General features: G+C 47.2%; 2 protein-coding genes across 2 annotated transcripts; both read left to right on the top strand.

The window, feature by feature from the left end:
* The first annotated feature begins 214 nt into the window (after nt 1-214).
* Nucleotides 215-7,959, top strand: LOC121595386. The gene has a single exon (XM_041919320.1). It carries the CDS (start codon nt 219-221, stop codon nt 4,239-4,241), a length of 4,023 nt encoding a protein of 1,340 aa, XP_041775254.1. The 5' UTR covers nt 215-218; the 3' UTR covers nt 4,242-7,959.
* Nucleotides 7,960-10,164: 2,205 nt separating this feature from the next.
* LOC121595911 (CCHC-type zinc finger protein CG3800) lies at nt 10,165-15,881 on the top strand. The gene is made up of 3 exons (XM_041920303.1): nt 10,165-10,577; nt 12,411-12,755; nt 15,389-15,881. Exons 2-3 carry the CDS (start codon nt 12,545-12,547, stop codon nt 15,637-15,639), a joined length of 462 nt encoding a protein of 153 aa, XP_041776237.1. The 5' UTR covers nt 10,165-10,577; nt 12,411-12,544; the 3' UTR covers nt 15,640-15,881.
* Nucleotides 15,882-22,236: the final 6,355 nt, after the last annotated feature.

Here is a 22,236-nt window from a genome sequence, read left to right as displayed (position 1 = left end):
AGAAGGGAGAGTCGTACGATCACTGTCAATCGTTTGACGACAAAAAGTTTGTAATCGACAAGAACGGACGCATTTGTGAGCGCAAGAAGAAGGGCCGGCTGTACAGCCTGGGCGGTAACGAGCCGCCGAAACGGTGCACCCGCGGCCGGCTCGACCGCCTCAAGACGGTCGGCACGTTCGACATCACGAACGAGATATCGCGCCTGAGCCAGAAAACCATGAACCTGAACGAACGCATCATCAACACGCAGCTGTTCGCGCAGACGATCGACGAGACGGCCACCACGACGACCTCGGTGGGCAGCAGCGTCGGGCTGAGCGTTGGGTTTGTGCCGTTTGTTGCAGCCGCCACCGCCGGGCTAGCCGGACCGAGCGGGACGTCCGTAATGCTGCCGAGTGACGCCACGGCCGCCGTCGCTGCTACCTCTACCGCCGGGCTCGCGAAGCAAAGTGCCGAAACGATGCACCTCTCATCGCCGCACCATCTCCATCCACTGCACACGGGCAGTGGGAGCAGTGGCAGTGTGGTAGTCATACCACAGGGAATACTCACCACCCAGCAGCTGCCCCTTCACTCAGCGACGCCACCCTCGACCAGCAGGGCGGGAGCGAAAAGTCGTAGCCTAAGCACGGGCTCGTACATGACCAAAGATTCGAGCGCAAACTCAAGCGCCGAACGGCTCACCAAGTCCAACAGCCACACGGAGGTGCACGTCAACAGTGAGGGAGTTGCGCAGGCGCTTGCCTGCAAAGAACCGGCCAGCATAATGCCACAGAACAAATCGCTCGAGGAGGGTCGCTCCATGATCCCTTCGGCCAGGAGTTCGCCGCCGGTTCGCAAACCCATCCTGCGCAAATCGAAGAAGATCGTTCGAACCGACTCCGAGTTCCTGAAGGGTAACATCTACGAGAAGGAGTCGAGCGTGTCTAGCTCCCAGTACACACCGACGCGGGACCGGCGGCGGGAACAGTTTGCCGACTACCGCAGCAGCAATCCCTCGTCCGAGACGCACAAGTCCACGGACGACAGCTCGAAGAACATATCGACGGACGAGATCGATACCGTGTTCTCGGACACGATGGATCTCGAGCAGATGGAGCAGGACTATCGGATGCATCTGAAGAACAACCTGCAGCGGGAGTACAAGAGCGATAGCGACACGCTGGACGAGGTGGGCAAGAAGCGAGCGCCGGACTACAACGCGTGGAAGAACCAAAGCTACGAGAACACGTTCGATGTGTACGGCAATGAAATAGGTGCACAGACGGCGAACGGAAGATCGCACACAGCGAACGATCGTCCCCCGGTAGAGGCATCACCGAAGGGCGAGGAACATCCCGAGCGTCCTTCCACTTCAGCACCCACCACAAAACCCGACCGGCCGACCGATCTCGAGCTTGGTTCCGCTTCGGACGGTGGGGGGAAATCGTCCACCTCCTCCACCACCAACGACGGCCCGTTTGGGCATCTGTTCGAGAAGAATTTGGGCCGGTTCAAGCGCATGAACAAGCTGCTCAAGTGCAAACGCTTCAGCACGTCGGCCCTGTACGAGAAGAAATCTACGGCCAGTGCCAGCAGTGCCGCCGCATCGGACGGTAAGCCCTCGTTCACGTCGCCCACCAAAAGCATTCCCAACGCGACCCGCTCGCCCGTCAAATCCATTCACTCGCAGTCGAAAGCATCGATCAGCTCGTCGAAATCGTCCCTGTTCGGGAGCAAAAAGTCGGGCTCGGGGTTCACGTTCAAGGGGAAGCGCTTTCTCTTCACCGGCAAGACATCGCCCAACAAGTCGAAGTCGAACAACGAGATCAGCTACTATCGCACCAAGTCGACCAAAAGCTCCAAGAAGGGTTCGGTGAAGAACAACAGTACGGCGTGTTTGAATCTCGAGACGACCTGCACATCGCCCCTGTCGGAAGCGTTCTACAACACGACGGGCAGCGTGCGGTTGAGTGCGATGGAGCTGTACGAGAAGTTTTGCTCGCAGGACTTTAGTGGACTGTACAAGCACGAAACGGTGCGGACGGACACGGATAGTCATGGTAGTGGGACGGACTCGAGTCATTACGAGTCGCACCGGCATCTGGGCGCGATACGGAAGTATAGGCGGCGCAACTTCAAACTGTTGCGGCAGAAAAGTGAACCCAAGTTCTCGTTCCGAACTGATACACTGTACGAGGACAGCTACGATGGGGTGTGCTACCACGACGAGAAGGACGAGGAGCAAGAGTACGGTGCGGAGGAATACAATCAGTTCCTGTACGACGAGCAGTACTACGAGGAGGACATTGAGCACTACAGCATCGAGAACATCTACTATCAGCGGAACGGGTTGATAGCGCTGCCCGACGGCACCTACGTTCAGCGGTATCCTTATCGAATGGAGGACGAAGAGGGCGAAGAAGATGAAGAGGAGGAGGAGGAAGAAGAAGAGGAGGGCGATGAGGAGGAGGAGCTGGGCGAAGAGGAGGAGTATCAGGGCGAGGAGGAGGAGGACGAGGAAGAGTACGAGGAAGAAGAGGACCCAGCGGATGAGAACGAGTTCGACGAGGAGGACGAAGATGAGCTAGCGCTGGCAGAGGAGGAAGAGCAGGAGGAGGAACGGCGACGGCTGCAGCGGTTACAGCTGCCTCCGCCACCCATCGAGCTCGTCGCCTCGATGGATTCGGACTGCGACGAGATCTATCTGATGCCACAGAACGACTCCGACAGCAAGAAGCTGATCATACAGGACTTTCTGTTTCATCGCGGCAACAACGACTTCGAGGCGAGTGTTAGTGGGGATGACTTCGATCTAGCGGATGTGGATGAGGAAGCGGAAGAAGTGAATGAACCGACGCAAGTATCACGGGAAGATTTGGCGGAAAGTACTTGTGACGCGCGATCCGAGGATGAGCAGGACTTCCGGTTGGAACGGTACGCCGCGACGGACAAGGAAACGCTGACGATCTACAAGATCTGCTCGAAGGAAAGCATCCTGGAGTCGATGCGGGATGAAACGCCCGAGAGGATGTCAGACAACCTACCCCACAGTGCCTCGATGGAGCAGTACTTTCTCAAGTCGGACTGTGTCAGCACGCTCGAGCGGACGGGCTCGCTGGATCTGCTGAGCAACTCGAGCGGCACGCTGAACAAATCCACCCTGACGGACTACGCGTTCGACACGGTGCGGAACATGAACCTGGACAGCTGCAGTACCTCGCGGTTAAGCCTCTCGATCAAGAGCGAAATCTTCGAGGACACGACGAACGGAGGTGGATCTGGGGGTGGTGCGTCGATCACGGCGGACGTGGGAGTGGCTGGAGGGCAGCAGGACACTGGCACTGGTAGCGTAGACATGGCGGGAGAAGCGGGCTCTGAAGTTCCTCGCATCAAGAGCTGGAACATTGAGGACTTTACGTTAACGCCTGAAGAATCGTTTTCGGATGAGCAGCTACCGTTGGATGCTCCGAGCGAGGACGAACCATCGAAGGTTGTCACAGACTGTGCCTCCGTTCAACTAGCAGAACCTCTTGAGCTCGATCATCACAACGGAACGGCGGAATACACGATCGTCGACCTAGACGAGGAACCTTATCTGCACGATCCAACAATTTCCGAGTTCACATCCGAGATCACGAAAGAGTTTGATCTGTTGTTTTCCCGCGCCGAGACGGAATCGCTGCAGGCAGCGGCTGCTGCCGCTGAACAACCACCCTTGCCACCTCCACTGCCGTCCCCCATGGAAGGACCTTCTCATCTCGGTGATGTGCTGAAGCTACTGAGCGATCTTCCCACCCGCTACTCCATGCAGATGCTCGAGCACATCAATCTCGACACGGACGACATCGCGATCCCGGTACCGGAGGAAACCCAGCAGGAAAATGGCACAGTGCCAACCTCTGCATCGACCGTACCATCAGTCCCACCATCACCACCGGTTATGCCGAAACCGGCCTCATCTTCGAACTCTTCCGTCCCTCCTATCACTACTGACCCGCCAGAAAGTGCCAAACCGCGTACACTCGAGCCGAGCGGAAGCGGACGATCGTTCGCCAAGATGAAGCTCCGCTCCACACGCTCTACCGGCGTGGTGGCGGTGGCAAAAACCGCCGTCACTACACCGACTGCTCCCGAGCCGCCGGTCGACGGGGCACCGGAAGCTACGGGTGGTTCGGTTTCGAAGGCCGACCGGTTGAAGAAGGCGCGCAGCCAGTCGCTAGGTAACTTGCGTAATAAAACCAAATGTTTTCCATTATAGAATTTAAGAAACACTGTAACAATAATCCTTACACTATCGGTGCTGCCAGTAGTAGCAGTGTAGCGCAGGCAGGCAGCGCGCGTTGAGGTTACGCCACAAGGTACACCACTGCTCTGTACGCAACGAGGAGTTCTGATTCCGGTTTGCGCAGGCAGCTATTTTATCCAGTTGTTGTAGTAGGTCGATGTGCGTTGTTGGTGCGTGTTTGTCCGTTGCGTGCCCGAAGCGCGATACTTTTTTATACGATTTCCTCCCCTTGCCGTATCGCCCGGATCCGGGAGGGGGGGAATCCGTTTGGTAGTAGCTGTCATCGGCCCATCCTTTCCCACTTCTTTCGATGGCGCCCAGTGGCGCCTGTGTTCCACGATAACCACACGCGACGGCTTACGTATTTATACACAGATCCAAGTAAGTAGGATTAAGATTCTAGAGTAACAAATTGGCTAGCATGGTAGGGTTTTGGGTATGGGTCGATCGAACCTGAACGTCTTAGAGGGCCTTTCTTTTCCCTCCCGTTTCTAGCCTCCGTGCTCACCCGTTTTCGCTACCACTTTTGTTTGTGTTGGCCACCATTTTTTACCATTTTGGGCCAGCATTTTGAAGTTGGTTTTGAGGTGCGCGAGCTAATACGGAGGGTGTGTGTGTGGTTTGTATTTCGTGTTTGGATGTGAAACGGACAGAAACAGTAGTAGATAGATGGGGGAGAGTAATTGTAGAATAGATAGAGCTCAGCTAACAGGGAAAACAAAAACAGGGGAGTTAGTGTTAATGCCGAGTTTTCTATTCCGATGGGACCACGAACACATGGAGAGAAGATTTCATTTGCCGTTACATATTTCCACCGCAATGTTGTGTAGAAGAAGAAAAGAAAGATAGTTGTGTAAGCTTAATCATTTACTACTAGTGCTACTACTACTACTACTACTACTATTACTACTACTACTCCTTATCCAATGTTAACGCTATCGTGTACGAAGTCGACTTCGGTTTGTAAACACATGCGCACCGGTGTGCTATTTGCCTTTGTTACTGTTATACACTACTAAGGATCGCGATCGCGATCTTCAGTGGAATGCTGTCGTCTAAAAAAAGAGGAAGAGAGAGAGAGAAAAAGAGAGAGTGTACATGTTTGTTTGTGTGTGTGTGTGTGTGTGTGTGTGTGTGTGTGTGTGTGTGTGTGTGTGTGTGTGTGTGTGTGGGTGTTATGTGTTACTGTAAGTGATGCGTGTATGATCGTACTTAGTAAACCCACTAGACTTACTGTAGAAGAGTTCGATAAACATTGTATAGAAAAAAGCGACTAAAAAAACGCCCCACATGTGTCACAATCACAAAGGCATTGTAGATAATATTAATTGAAGAAGCAACAAAACAAAAAAACACACACACACACAAAAACAAACCAAAACAACCTTGTAAATCGCAAACCGAGCAAAAAGATGAAACGTTCTAAAACTTCAATAGGCTTACTTTCTGGAAACTGCAATCGGCACACCAAAGCCCGGGCGTCACACGCTAGAACGCCCGGGTGCCATTGTAAGCGGAAGAGGAAATGAATAAGCAAACATATTAAGTCATCCTAAGCTAAGTAAGTTTCATGCATGTAATACACATGTTGCATGCACAGAGAAAGAGAAAGAGAAAGAGAAAGAGAGAGAGAGAGAGAGAGAGAGAGAGAGAGTTAGATGAAAAGAAAGAATTAAAAGAAAATATGTCCTGTTATTGTTGCTGTTACACCGATAACTTCCTTTCCGTCGATCGGTCCTTGTTGTATGGGGCTTACATTTACTAATCATCATACTAGGAATTCTTCCATGAAATGGTTTATTTGCTGTAGTAAAAATGAATCTTAATTTTTTTATTGCTTTTTAGTGATCATTTCGAGATGATATGTTAATCTTCGATAAAATATTAACTTGATCTTCAAATTGCTCACCTGACAAAGGTGAAGCGTTTCCTATGTATTTTTGTTCTGTTATACAAACACTGTATAAAACAAACCCATCCTCATACATGACTTAAGCTAAGCTTAACCGTAAGGATCTTAACATACTGAATTAAACCAAACCGTGATACAGTTTAAATGTGTTTGATGGAATGTATGTGAAAACTCTCCCGAGAACAGTGTGTATGTGTGTATTTATGGTACGGGAAGCGCGATATACTGTTATAATAGTAATTTTTATGGAAAGCCCCCAAACCAAACATCCTCCAAACAAGATGTTTACGTGTGCGTGTGTGTGAATTTTCGTGTATTTGTAGAATGTACATGTGTTACAACTGGTAGTAAAGATGTATATGCTTTGTTTGCCATGTGGTATAAGAACGATCGTAAGGAGATGATCGCAAACGTTATCGTAGTGTAGCATAAATTAGAAGGAGTATATACTACAAAGAGTAACACCGAACACGTTACAGAAAGCGAGGCTCATACGTTTGTAGACACACAGTTTTAGGGACACACACACATACAAAAATTAAGCTCGATCCTGCTGTATGCGAGATCACGATGGGTAGTGAGGGAAATGAAAGTTAACTGGTAAAAAAAAAAACAAAACAAAACAAAACAAACCAACAAGACAGAAAGTAGTTTTTACCAAGCGAGCCGCCAAGCGATCGTGTTTGGCTTTGGATAGTTTTTGGACTATATTTCCTACTGATCATTTTCAGTTTTCATTTTCAGTCTGCATCTCGAATTGAGGTGTGCTGTTTTAGAAGCTTTTTCTCCTCGTGCGACGATCGTGTCAGCTTTTGCCTGTTAGGGTGGTACCCCTGTTGCTGCTAGCTCAGTTTCGGTGCGATCGTACTCGCGAACAACTATGCACCGTTTCGAAACACACACATTTTTGCAGCTTTTTTGTATAAGCGATGTACCCGCCCTTTTTGCACTCAAACAATCGAATGGCCTTAAGACAATGGAGCGAATACGGGGAAGCGATTTATGGAAGTAAGATCAGGGAAATTAGGGAAAGGATCGCACTGCGTTTAGAATGCATCTTGGGGTTGGACGTCTGCCAAGCGGATCATCTACGCCTTGATTTTGTAGTTTCTTTTGTGCGCGGGAATAGGATAACCTACAAGGCTAATGAAGCAGCAGGAAGCGCAGGAGGAATTGACAAGTGAGTTAGGCAGGCTCTTATCCCTCTCTTCCTACATGTACATGTTGCTGTTCTTATTTGTGTGCCACGTGGCATGTTTGATTCCGAATTGTTTTTGTTACCGTAGCTAATATCGATCCTGAGTTGAGGTCGCTGAAGCTGCCCGCGTCGGTTCGTTTTTGTTGTTCGTAGCTGGAAAGATTTTAACGAGCAAGAAGGGCAAATGTAAAACATAGAACGTTACTTTAAATATAAAATAAAGAAAACTATAAATGATCGTATAAAAAAAAGTCAAGCAAAGTCAACCATCAAGGATACTAAACGTGTAACGAGTAAGCAAACTCCTCGTACACGACAAGGAATTAAACAAAACCCATTAGTCTAAAGGTGAAAGCGTAAAACAAATAAAAACAAAAACAAAACAAAAACAAAAAAACTCGGTAAATGTTAAGTATTAACGTGATAAAACACAGACACACGAGACAAGTCAAGCATTATTTGTTGTATTTAGGTACCAATTTTCGTGACCAGATAAGAAGAGAAGTTCGGATTAGTGTCCAAAATGGTTGGAGTATAACGCACAGAAACTAAACAAGAAACTCCTCCACATCCTATAGCTCAAATAACTAAAACAAATCATAATAGAACAATATATACAACACACACACACCCAATCAAACACAAATGGTTATATTTTGTTTTCGGATGCTTAACGTTTTACATTCAAAACTGTTATACACTTTTTTGTTACCCTTTGTACAGGCAATCGAAGCCAAAGAGTCACTCCAATCGATCCGCGAAAGCGCATCGAAGCGCATTGAGATGTGCTATGTAGGATAAGCATAGCGAATGCCAGTGTGTGTAGATGTCATTGTTAAAAAGTAGATAAATTAAACAACAATAGAAGGGGATCGAATGGTTCATGAGATCGATCGTGAGGTTCATGAGATCGGTCACATCATAGGGAGACTCAAAAAGGGAGACAGGTTTGGTTTTAAACAGTACTACACACCTCTTCAAATCGGCTAAAAATCGATGGAAAATGAGAAAATAAAACAGGATTTTTGTATGCACGTGCTGTAGAGTATGAGTCATGGAGCAGAAGCAGAAATACACTCACTAGCACCAACTCAAGACAGACCGAACGTAATTGTTAAACAGTAAGATTGTACAATATCAGCTCCTAGTTGTGTAGACTAATTTACAATTTGTTGTGTTACGTTTTTACGTTCAGTGGTGTGTGGAATGAACTAAACACATACATACCACACCAAGTGCGTAGACCGTTCGTTGGTGGGAGCGAATAGTAGAGGCAAGAGGCAGCCAAATGTGCGCGTAAAATATCAGCGGTATGAGTTTTATGTTGTACTGTAAAATTGTATGTTGAATGTCTACCTTATTTCGTTAACAAGAAACACTTTGTATAACCCAGAGTATAAAATTATTTTTATATTTGTGGAATCCAGATACATCCAGCATGAAAATAAAACGAAAAAAACATCGTTGGAATATAAACGGCCCAAGCGCCACAGATTAAGCTTAAACGACTGGAAAATTGAATATCCATAGGAAAAAAATGAAAGCTTCACAGCTTCATTGGTTTGATCAATAGATGGCGTATTACAACTCATCATTATATTGCTATCCTTTTCTTGCAATGTGTTTCGACAAGTTTCATCTTATAATGACCTATATAGCCTTCTAACTTTCTGAGCAAAAATCTATATGAATGGTCGTGTGGTCAGATACGTGGGTATCAACACCAACGACCATTACTCAAATCTCACTTGCTTCAGTACTGGTGGTTTTCGTTGGAGTTTAGTATTTAAACAATCGTATCGCCGTTCTAGTTCTAGCGATGCATAACTTCAATGCGAAACCATACAACAGTACAGAGGAAATGAGAAAGCTCTCCTCCAAGCGAGGGCTCCACAGGTTGGGTATCCCACAAACAGATGGCGCCACCAGCTTTTTTGCTATTTTTAGAATGCATGAGTCGTTTGCCGTCTGCTAAACGAAGTCTTTCTATATTCCGTTTAGGTAGAGAATTTAAGGCGTTTAGAAGCCGTTTAGTGGTCGTTTAGTGGATTTGTGGCACTTGGGGGTTGTTTATTGTTGCACTGAAATATTTCACATTACTTTCTGGGCCCCATGAGCACTTTAAAAGATACTTAAAATGCACTGCAATCAATGAATTGTTCAAACTTAAGATTATTGATAAGCTACGCTCGTATATTACTCTTTTAAATTGGTGGTCTAGGTCTTGTCTTAAAAATTTCACCAGCAACTGTCGATTTAAAATATACGTTGAAATATATCACATGATTCACCACCCAATTCACCACACTATGGAAGCTCATCGCATTTTAAGGACAACAAATTGCTCAAGCATATTCGATGAAAATAAAACCAAACGTTTCGTTTAAAAAGAAATCATCAGCTCGTTTTATAATCAATACATTTTATTATGACCAATTGAAAAGAAAGTAAAGCTCCGTTCTTTCGTTCCTATTTCCATTTATTCAGATTGAAATATTTCACCATACCGTTCTATAGGTTAAATTTCCGATGATAAAACCCATAACATACAACAATTCATATTTTTCAGTTTTTAAGATCCCGTTTCTAATATAACAACATAAAATTAATGTATTGTTTCATGTGTAAACAGTTATCATTCTCATCATTGACATGAAAGTGATTCGTTTGAAATCGTTTCATTCCAAACTGAATGCATTCTTTCGATTGAGCATCCCTGACATTCCTAGCGATTGTGTACCGCCGCACCAGCGGTGTATCAGTGTGCTGCGGGACTACGAGAGTCAGTTGGAAGCCTCACTTCAAGGCGGAAACAGTGGCAGAACCATCGGCCCATCTCTTTCCCAAGCGCACAAGTGCGAGCGAGAGCGATGGATGTGAAACACCGCTCCAACACTGCCGGCGGTACCCGTCGTCTGTGCCGAACGCCGACAATCAACCCAACGACGACTAGACTCAAAAGCGCTTCCGTGAAAATTCTGCACACGCCGTCTGATGCGAGTGTCCGCTAGAGTGTGCTGCACGGGAAACGGTTGCAATCAAAGCGAGTGGAGCAGTCGTAGCAGTCGAGTCGCAGTTTTTGGTGTGGTGTTGGAAAAGCAGTAGTTTTCACAAAGTGTGGTCGGTTTCCCAGTTCTGGAGGAAAAGAAGTTATTTGGCTGAAGGCAGCAGTGCAAGAGGAGAGAGGAGCGTGAAGAAGGTATGGATGAGAAGTGGGACGTGGTATTGGCTCTGGGTACGAGACCTCCGTGAACGATTGAAAAAGAAAAAAGATGGAACGGAGGAAATTAGAAATCTTTTCCTAGCGAAGCGTGTATCTTCTCTGGCTATAAACCTTTTTCCCCGGCGCGACCCAAAGTTGAGGCGATGGCAAAATCGATCGATGGACCCGCGCTACAGCACAGCACACTGTTGGCAGACATTTTCGTGGCAATATCAGGCACAAAGTGTGGTGGCAAGCGGCGGCGGCTGGCTGCACACGGAGTCCGGTTCCGATGTCTTCCTTCGCATGGCGGCGTGATAGAGATGAAATCGATATTGGTTTAGCACACCATGTATTTCCGGAAGTAGATTTTCTATGGCACATTTCTTGCAGCGCCGGTTGTGGTTCAAGCCTGGGTGCAACAGCGAACCGAGATGTCTAAGTAGCCCCCCTCCCCCAGAAAGGGCAAGAGAAAAAAAAGACCCATTGCGCTTATTACGCATTTCTCGGTCGAGAGGAGGAAATTTGTTCAATTGATGGCTTTAGAGAGTGTGAGGTATGGGTGCGCGTGTGTTTGTGTGTGTGTGAGACACAGAGAAGGGAAGAGGAGGGAGAAGAGGCTGAGTGAGGGCGAGCGAAAGAGAGAATGTGAGGGAGACGAGAGAGCGAGAAAGAGAAGGTGACATTGTTCTAATCGCAGTTTGCGGCGGAAAAAAGCAACTGCAAATGGAGGCTAGCGAGCGGAGGAACACATTCCGTTCGTTTGTGTGGTTGAAGGTCATGGGTTTCTTCGTAGCGCACCTCTTTGCCTGTAGCAAGCGACAGCGAATAGAGAAAGGCACAGCAGCAACAGCAACACAACTGTACATTGCATTGGAAATATTGAGGAATTTCGCGTATTACAGCATTGAAGCAAACGCGGTGCAGCAGTTCTCTAAAACAGTTGCCATGGCGTACACAAACACACTCACATGCAGGTGCCGATCATGATGAGGCTGGCACTACTACTACCCCATCGACACAGACATACACACACATGTGCCTTGAAATTGCGAATTTTGATCCTGCTTCAAGATGGCAGCGCTGCTTGTGGCTGCGTTAGGATGATAAGAAAATTGCCTATTTCGTACTCTTGGACCTATCGGTGAGATGAAGAGTAGTGAGTAGAGGAGGGAACTGGCGCTAAAGAGAGAGAGAGAGTGAGAGAGAAAGGGAGAAGGCAGAATCGCGAGTAATAAGATAAAGAGACAGAGACAGAAGGGCTCAAAGACGACGATCGACGACATCTTGTGGAGTTTTCATCGGTGTTTGAGGGGATGGAAAATCCCGCATACATCTTCGCCTCCATGCAATGGAGTTGAAAACTTCATTGACTTGTGACGTTGGTTTTGTTAGAGGCAAAAACGCGTTTCACCCAGCAGCGCGTCCAATTACCCGAGCTAAGATACAGCCGCTTGGCAATGACAAGGGCAATGAGAGGATAATATACCATCAGCACCAGCGGCCGATCTCTTGTTGCCGTTCCTGAATGTGTGTTTAGGCTTTGTTCCCAAGCCGCGCGCCTCGTCTATGTGTACCGTATGTGTGCGTGTGTATGTGTATATCTTAAGTTGTTCCCTCTAACATTCTGTCCCCAACTCGTCGTCTTCGTCGTGAGAAAGATTTTATTTTTCCGGTTCCCGTTTTCCTGATCTTTTCCGTCGCATTCGGCGGACACGTTTGGCTCGCATCGTGACCAGAATCCAAAAAAAAAAGCCAACTCGCCACCAACGTCATCGTGTTTCATCTATGAGCAACAAAAAAATGGTGTACCTAATTTTTATTCCGCAGAGTGTGCGAAAGCGAGAGAGAGAGTAAGAGAGTAAGAGAAGAGAAGAAGTGTTGATTGCGCGTGAGAGCGAGAGAGAGAAAAAGCGAATTTTCCCATCTTCTAAACTACATTACCAACAACAACCGGATTCAAGATGATGTCCACTAACACTTGCTTCAAGTGCGACCGTCCCGGCCACTATGCCCGTGACTGCCAGAATGTCGGAGGCGGCGGTGGCCGTGGAGTCGGTGGACCGCGTGACCGCCGGGACTTTGGCCGTCGCGAGAAGTGTTACAAGTGTAACCAGATGGGTCACTTCGCCCGTGACTGCAAGGAGGACCTGGACCGGTGCTACCGTTGCAATGGTGAGTAAAGAGAACCTTTTTACAACCGCATACATATATTTTATATCTTATTTCATTTCATCATCTTTTATTCTCGTCACATATAATGGCGGCGCCTCGCGCGCGCATGCTGGGGAAAAGCGTATGAAGATGCACATTTTATTGGTTATGTTGCCTTCGCAACCACGTCGTGGCGGCGCTGGTACAGTTGGCCCCGATACGTCTTGTATTTGTGCCGGTGTATGGGTGTATGTGTGTGTTTCAGTGCGCACACAGCACGTCATCCCATGCTTCTTTCCCCGGTATGCAACGCAATCATCGAACCGTTGTCACCCATGTGCTTTCAGGAGAGCTGCTTCCATTTTGCTATTTTCGAACTCTAACTGTATTTCTATCGCTTCGGTAAGAAGCGATGAAGAGAGTAAGAAGACAGGGGCCCTCTTTCATAACGTAGCTTCCGGGATTGTGGCACGTAAAGCCTGCTGCAGTGGCGTATGCGCACACACACACATACACACCAGTGCCGGTAACCGGCTGTGCATACACACAAACGAACATGCGTTTTGCCGGCGTGCGTGCGAGTGTGTGCGTGGACGGAAAAACTCACCGCCAAGAGAGATCGTACCGCCGCCATTGACGACACGCACACAGCCAACTGAGTGCGTTAGATGAGGAGAAACACACAGCCAAATGGTGTCGCTGTGCTACACACACGTTTTCGTTAGGGAGCGTGTGTGCGTGCGTGCGTTCGTTTAATGGCGGCAGCTGCGGCTACTTCGATCATCAATAGCACACCTTTTCGCCGATTTTTTTTTTTGTAAAACCACATGTTTTTTTTGCGGCAGAAAATATATTGCGTCGTTTGCAATTCTGTCTCGCTCCGAGCGTTGATTATACTGTAGCGTACACATTTCGATCATTTTTATTCCGTCAATAAGGAAAAGACGGGCGGCCATTTCTGAATTCTACTGATTGACGATTATTTTCTACTGACGACTTCATATGAAGCCTATTTCTTGACTTAATCGTGTGTAGTAAACCCTTTGGAATAGAGTGCTTTGTGACGCTTGTACAGTACATACTGCGTTTCTACTTTCCTTTTTTTCCAAGGTCTCTCTAATTACACCTTCCGCGCGCGCGGTACCATTTTAATCCGTTCCCATTGACTGACTGCTGTTTCTCGTGTGCCAACGTGTACACTCACCATCACCACCACCACACTGCTGCTTCTCAGCTAGCGGTTTTCTTACCACAGGGGGGTTGTCTTTTACATACTTTGCATCGCACTGAAGCAGAAAATTACAGCTGCGGTAACCATGTATCTGCCCCACCACACACACTCCCTTCCATTTGAAAATCGCCCTTTTGTGCTGCACAGCAAACGATCAATGAGATATTGATTATGCATACATAAGCACAAGCAATATTTTTTGCATGGATGGTACAATTTAAACCGGCTTTAAAGAGAAAACGCGGCAAATAGGTAAAGTAGAAGAGCGACGGGTATGTTCCGAGTATGTTCCAGTTTAAGCTTTCAAAGCTTCCGTTCTCCATTTTTTGTGTGTGGTGAGTGATTGTGGCGATGCAATTAAACCCTGATATTAATCGGCGTAATTTAATCAATCATCACCGGCACGAAGTAGGCGTTGTGCGCCATAATGTGTGTGGTTAGTTCCATTACACTTCTTTTGCTCTTACCGCTTGGTAAGATGGTGGTACCTTTAGCAAGGAAAATGAGATGTATATTCATGTATATGCCGTTCGCTTTTCCCATTTTCCCCGGTCTAGCGATACTGTTGGGTGTGAAAAATACGTGGGCATAATTTTGCCTCACGACGGTGACGCGCAAAGATGGCTCCACGGGAAGGAGTCAGAGAGTGGGCGCGATAATAATGTGGTGTGTTGGTGTGTTGATGGTAATGGTACATGCGCGCGCCATGCGAGAGGCGCAAGCAAAAGCGCTACGCCAGCAACATAATACCGAACCTCTCGGTCGATCGGCAGGGTCTCTCCACTACTACCACACACACTGCCAATAGCGTACAATGACGTGCTACATTTTACACGCGTGTCCGAGAGCGCGATTGTATTAGTGTGGGAAATTTTCTCTTGCTCCATTGAAGGAGGAGGAAAAGTGGACGAGATGACGATGTTTTAGTGGGAAGGTAAGAGGTTGCTCCTCATTTTTCTTCCATCGAGGGAAGAACTTGAAATGGATGAGAAGACCCGAGAGAGAGATTTCATTTAATGCATACAAATTAGAAGCATCGTCTTCCTGTGTGCTGCTTGCGAGTCGTGCGGTGTAATTGCTTCCTTGAAGTGTCATGTAATATGCCCCCGATGGACAGACGGTTATCAGCAATGAAACGAATATTTTGCGTTTCTTTCTGTTGGATGGCGATAACGAGGGCCTGGTCAGAGATAGTACTACAATCGTTGGTGGTTAGATTATTTTTGCACACGAGGGTCGCGCCTACTGCGCCGCCAGTTCCCAGGGTGTACTAGGGTTGATAAGGAATGAAGAATAAAGATCGAAAAACCACCCCCCGCAATGAAAATCATCCATCATGTTTTTTTTTAACGTGTACAATTCGTATAGTTCGATTGACTTTTCTTTTTCTAACCAATGTTACCTGTGTGTTGATGTTTTACAGGCAGCGGCCATATCGCGCGCGACTGCAGTCTGTCCCCGGACGACTCGTGCTGCTACAACTGCAACCAGAGCGGCCATCTGGCCCGCAACTGTCCGGAGAAGAGCGACCGCGACATGAACGTGTCGTGCTACAACTGCAACAAGAGCGGCCACATCTCGCGCAACTGCCCGTCGGGCGACAAGTCTTGCTATAGCTGCGGCAAGATCGGCCACTTGAGTCGTGACTGCACAGAGAACAAGGGTCGGGATTAGAAGTCGGGTTACTCGTCGTGGTGTGGCAGTAACAACAACACTGCGGCGTATTTCCGCTTGCCACATCAGTCCTCCTCCTCCTCCTCTACAACGGCAGCAGTAAATGCATCATCATCTCCGCATCAGCAGCAGCAGCAGCAGCAGCAACCGCAACCGCAACCGCATCACCACCATGCGCAGCAACAGCACATGCAGCAGCAGCAGCAGCAGCAGCAGCAGCAGCAACATTCGCAGATGAACCACCATCAGCATCAGCAGCAGCAGCCTCCGTCGGCGCCGCCCCCACACCACCATCATCATCATCATCATGCGCATCATCCAGCGGCGTCGGCCGGCCCACTGCACGGCATGCCCCATGGCGGTCCGCCCCATCTGCATAATCTTGCCGCGGCCCATCAGCAGCAGCAGCAGCAGAACCACCATCATCCGCAGCAGCAGCAGCAACAGCCACCGCCGCAACAAGGTGGTCCGCATCAGCAGCATTACCAGCAGCACCCGCATGCCCAGCAGCAGGCGCAACAGCAGCAGCAAATGACCTTTGCCGAGACGACCAAGTCGACGATTCTGAAGACGGCGGCTGGCGGCGTCGGCGGTGGTACAGGAGCCGCTGCGGCCGGTGGAGGGTACGTGCTGCAGGAGAACTACTACAACTCGGCCACGGCAGCGGCGGCCTCGTCACTGATCGGCCACTCACCGTACGGTGTGGGAACGGTGGTTCCGCCGATCGGCGCCGGCGCGGCTGGCGTTGGTGCGGCATGTGCAGCGGCTGCTGCGGCCGCCGCTATATCGGCCAGCAAGCCCCGCTTTAAGCTGTAAGCCCCCTTCCTTCCCCCCAGTCGTAGTCTCGCCAGTGACCCCTCACACGTATGACGAAACAAGCATGATGTGTGTGCAGCAGAATTGGGAACTTTACATGCATGATGTGTACGTACAATGGCTGATGATGCTCCCGGGAGATGATGATGGGGACTGAAGAAGAAGAAGAGACGATGCCGTACAGGAGAAAGAGGAGGATGGACTGTTGTGGACACAGTCAGGAAAGAACAGAGAAGTAACACGCGACAGAAGAAGAAGCAGAGGCAGGAGAAAGGAAGAGTAAACGGAAACTTCATTTATTATAAACAAACCTATCCTTAAATATTATTGATTATAATGAAACAAACAAAAAAAAAGGAAGAAGAATACAAACACACAAAACAAATCAACAAAATATGCATTATAATTATACAAACACATACATACACTACTCTCTCTGATGTAATTGTAACGAAGGTAGCGCAGCAGCACAGAAACACACGCAAGTTGGAAGTTGGAACGAGAAATGATGGCAAACAACATACAAACAAGCGCACGCGTTTCACACGTGTATCAGCCATCTTCCCGCCTCCCGAACTCACCCGAAACAAGAGGGAAAGAAGGATCAACAAGCTCTTAGATATTATGTTCTCAACCAAAAGGGTAGGGTGTGCCCGGTTTTGTGTACCTACTTAGCAAGAAAAGAAGAAGGGTTTTGAAGATTACTGGTCGTGTTTGTACCCCTGACGCGCGCAATATCCATGAAAATTGTTCCTTGTAGATACACTTACGAGGGGTTGAGTTTGAGAGAGGAGACTACTAATTTAGATTAAATCTCAAGGAATTTCTCAAAGACAAAGAGGCAGAGAGCAGAGTTGTGGGTGGTTGTGTTGTTATAGCATCGTTCCCTCTCGCGATAGTTTTTCCCGGCATTTTGGCAAAACGATTCCACACAACCACCACCGTCGCCGCCGCAACTAACAGCAAGCACCTTTTAACTGATCACTTCAAAGAGGAGGGACGAACGAATGTGTGTGTCTATGTGTTGAGTCCGTATCGCAGGATACTGGCTCGAGCGACGACACACTTTAAATATTATTATTGCCTATGTTTTGATGGGCACCACCAGGTCGAAGAAAAATGAGGCTTTTAGATTTGGAGGGTCGGAATCGCGTGGTGGCAAAAAGGGGCTCTCTCAGCTGGACACTGGGAGCAGTAGTGCCGTGGCACCACCCGTGAGACGATTTTCCGAAGGAGAGAAAGAGTTCCAGGGTGGAGGAAGAATTGTGTAACAAATGTTGGTCATTTGTCTGTTGTATGCCACGTTTCTATTATTAAGAGCTAGAGCGAACTGCAATGCGAATTCAAAGGCGCGTGTCAAAAGAGAGAGAGAGAGCAAATGTTAGAGGAGTGTTCCACACAAATCCTTATTGCAGAAGTAGTAAAGTAAAACACAGAATCAATAATAATCCCCCCGCGGTGTGTGAAAAATTTGATTTTAGAGAGTGCATTGAAGAATGTTCTTAAAACTCGATAGCCAGGAACCAGCAGCAGCAGCAGTAGCAAGTATATAGCGCCAAGTACAACATGCATGCGTGCGCGCGTGCGCGCCACATGCACGTGGTAATTGTGTAGTAAGCGAAGGCTGAGCGATAGCGCGAGCGCGGTAAAAGGACCGATCTCCCTTAGCAAAGAGAGCGCGGGGACTGATATGATCTCTCTAAGAGACGCACCGAGGTGTTAGTAGTGTGTTGTGCGGCGGCAACGTATCGTTGTTTGAATGGTGTTGCCGTTTGCGGTGGAGTAAGGGTGCTGCGCGCGCGTGTATGCATCCTTAAGCATATATGCCGACGCAGCGTTTGGCTGCAATTGGGCCACCATTTGGAACACCGCCGCACAACAGCGACGATGCAGCGGAGGAGGAAGAAGAGGACGAGAAGTGTGTTGTTGAAGGCAAACAAACAAGCAGAGACAGAGAGAACATAGTTGATGTGTTTGTGTTTGGGTAGTAGTAGCAGCAGCAGCAGCAGCAGCAGCAGCAGCAGCAGGAAGATTGGAAGCAAAAACAAATGGAGAAAATTGAAGAATTTTGTAATAGTGATTAATTTGAATTATTATGGAGATGAAGAAAACAAAAAAATAATCCTAACACGATACAAAAAACAACCCCCCTTTTCGCTGTTGATGTATATTCGTTGCTTTTTGGCGTTGGATTATGTCTGTTGTTGGATGGGCCATTGTGTTCGAGATGATGATTTGTGGCATAATGGCGTTTTTGGAGAGAAAGTCGAAAAAGAGAAACACACGACGGCGATGAACGGTGGAGCATGAGGAGTTTCGACGACATTGAACGATGATGGATGGGTGAGTGGTTGGAAAGAAGCTTAATATGTGTTTGATATGAGTCTGATTTTGCTATAACAAAAGTATCTAATAAGAGGGCGGTGATGTAAAGACGCTCATTTTAAGAATATCGTTTTTTCATTTTGTCCGTATTATCAACACATTATTGGTGAAATATGACGTATAATTACACACATGTAATACACACACACACATCATATGTATCAGAAACCGCAAACTGTGCGGCATTTAGCCCTTCTGGAGGGGTGCGGCGGCGGAGTAGTAGTACTAAATGTTTGAATAATGTGCTTAAAGTATCGTTTTAGGTCACCGTTTTTTATGCCTCAACGCTCGCATGAAAACTAGAAATGATAGTTCCATCTCCCTCATCCCGAACAAAGTTTAAGTTTTCGGCTATTAACGACCCCTATCGGTGTGAAGTGTGAAAGAGCACACACACACACACACCATACGACGATAAAATCCCTTCAAAAACAAGAAAGCTCGCTTCTCGTCGCCCCCTCCATATAATATAAGACGTAATTCACAATGTTTATCCGTGATATATAAATGATGATGATTGAAAAGCAGGACGGAGACAGAGCGAATTATAAGAAGTGTACTAATGCAGCAGAAAACACACACATACATATAACAAGTAAATGAAGTAACACTGATGTTGTATCAGCCTTTCTTTTTAGTGTGTCGATGGACGTCTACAAGTAAAACATACTCTCTAAATGAAACACAGTCACATAAAAAAGTATTTAAAAAAACGTAGAAAGGAGTGAAGTAAATAGAACGGAACCAGGTGAGTTTTGGAGATTTAGAGGCGCAAAGACACACAAACACGAGGAGTGCATCGTACAAAGATAACCCCAAAAAAGTGTGGTTGCAAAACACGTACATAATACGTTTGTGGTGTCGGAAAGCTACGCAGAGTACGGAGAAGCCGCCGGTGAAAACTAAGAATTTAAAGTAGAAGACCAACTTTTATCCCTCCCCTCACGTTTCCCTCACACGTAGAAAAACTTCGCAATGTATTTTCCACGGAGGAGAAAATAGGAAAGGAAGGAGGCAAAGCGAAAAGATAGCGAAACGACGATGTAATAACAGATGCGACAGCAAGGATGTTGGTTGAATTGGTTTTAATTTTTCCGATGCAAAAGGTTGTTTAGGGATGGTTCTAAGTTTGCGAAGCACTTTGTATTGGATAACAAAATCGAGTTTGGAGAGAATAGAACGAAAGCAAGAAGAAGGAAGCGTTACGATCATCTCTCTCTCACACACACACACAAAGCATCAGTGTAACCCGGGAACAGATTCTTTGAAGAACATTCCGAGTGCCGTTTTTCAAGTGGTCAACAGGAGGTTACAAGACTTACAAGAACGAAGAAGACGAACGATGCAACTGTGATAGGGGTGGACTGAGCATGGGGCAGCGAAAGGAAAGAATGGTGAAGTATTAAGCCAACGAGGGGAAGAAGGTGTAGATGTAGTGTATTCGAAGCAAAGTTTACAATTAATAGAAGACAGCTGGGGAAGGTAAAAAAAACGTTAGTGTCTCTCATCCTCTCCCGAGGATTCCAAACGGGTTATTGTTTGTTTTTCGTATGATTCGAATAATACGGTCGATGTTAAGAACAAAAGCAGAGGATTAATTTTGGACATAATCATCATTCGCTTGCTCTTTCAATCTTGAGTGTGAGAAGAGAGTAAGGTAAAGCAGATCGGTTTTTGCACATTGCGCAAAGAAAAGGGATGATATCCCTTACGAAGTAGCAGCCCGTCCTTGAAATGAAGCATAGGATCAGATTGAGTAGCAGCAACGGCGGTGTCTTGTGCAGCTGCGATCGGAAGAAGCATGCAAGATCGTACTTAGCATAACAATGATCTCTTCTATCGTTAGGCGATGATGCAAGTAACGAGGCAAAATGGCGCAACATTCAAACTAAAAGACAAACCGTGAGCGTTTTGGCATTTAAAAAGAAGAAGCGTAAAAGGGGGCGAAGAAGCAAAACTGCCCAAAAGGTGCGAAACGAGGAGAACGATTCTCACACACACATACACGATAAATTGTATATTTTTGTCACACATCGTAAAGGGCGAAGAGAGAAATGCGGAAGACGTGAGATGGCGAAGAATGGGAGATGCGCGCGCACACAAACCCGTTGTTTGGCCTGTTGGTCGGGATGAAGAAGCTGATGATGATGACGATGACGACGATGATGGGTGGTTATGGTATGAAGGCAAACAACAATATGAACCTGAATTTAAAAATTACAAACCAAGTCACTTTTACACGATCGAAGAAGGAGGAGGACGAACACGGATGAGAGGGGGATGCTTTACAATTGGGAGAAAAGAGGGGGAGACACGCATTTATTGAAGAAGATGCGCGCGCTAAACGTTTAGTAGGAGAGTACGCCTGTTGAGGATGTTTGGCGTGTTTCAGCGAGAGAAGAAATCAGTGATTTTCCTTTTACAACAAGAGGAACTCCGAAGTTCGGCGCAACGGTGGCGCTAAGGAAGGAGGAGGACGAAAAGGGCAGATAGCGTGTGGTGTGGATGAGGATTATCGTTTTATGATAATCACGAATTATTTTTCATAATATTTACCGTAAGTCGAGAGCAGCACAACTCTGCCGCCGGAACGACGAAGGAGGAACAAAGTTAGAAGAGACAAGCTGCTGAGACTTGTTCTACCTTCCACACGTGTCGTGTCGATTGTGAATGCGCTGCGTGCGTAGGGCGCGAGCGCGTACTCTGTCACGTGTGGTTTGCGGATTGGACACACGTGGCAGGTTTGTGGGAGTAAAATGTTTTAAAAAACAACTACGCAACACGAAAAAGAAGGGTATTTAGAGCTATTCCATTACCAATGATGAAATTGATTCAAATTCAGGAAGAAGAGAAGGAAAGGATGCTGAGATGAGAAGAGTAAAACGCTCTCTAAACACCACCAAGACTTAAACGCGAATCGGGCAAAGCCGCAAGTAGCCGCCGCAAGGCACAGATAGCGCAAAAGGCGCAGAAGGGAAAAGGACACGGTTGATCTTGTGCAAACGGCCTTAAGTTTTTAGCTGCGTGTATGAATTTCTACACGAATGAAATCCCTTTGGCGCACTCCCTTGTCGGGTGATTTCGTTCAAAACGATCAAAGGAATGTTACGGAATTTGTTTCCAACTGAGTGTTAAGGGTTAGCTCCTAGAGCCAGTGACGCATAACGGTGAAAGAGTGTAAAAGAAAGGATCGCCTCGTTAACGGTCTCCGATGTGTACCTCCTAAGGATAAATCTCGGTTCTTTTGGTGCCCAAGGCCATCAACCACACGAACCTAGTTCGCTATTTGAATGGACATCTTCATCTCTCTTCTTTCGGCACAACCCAATAAACAAGTATTATCTGCTGCGTAAGGCAAGCAAGCTCTCTTTTAATAATATTCCAACATCTTTTATC

This window comes from Anopheles merus, chromosome 3R, assembly GCF_017562075.2.
Source record: "Anopheles merus strain MAF chromosome 3R, AmerM5.1, whole genome shotgun sequence".
In the NCBI taxonomy this organism is placed as follows: domain Eukaryota; kingdom Metazoa; phylum Arthropoda; class Insecta; order Diptera; family Culicidae; genus Anopheles; species Anopheles merus.
The sequence above is the reverse complement of the archived record's forward strand: the minus strand, read 5'-3'. Positions and strand labels throughout refer to the sequence as shown.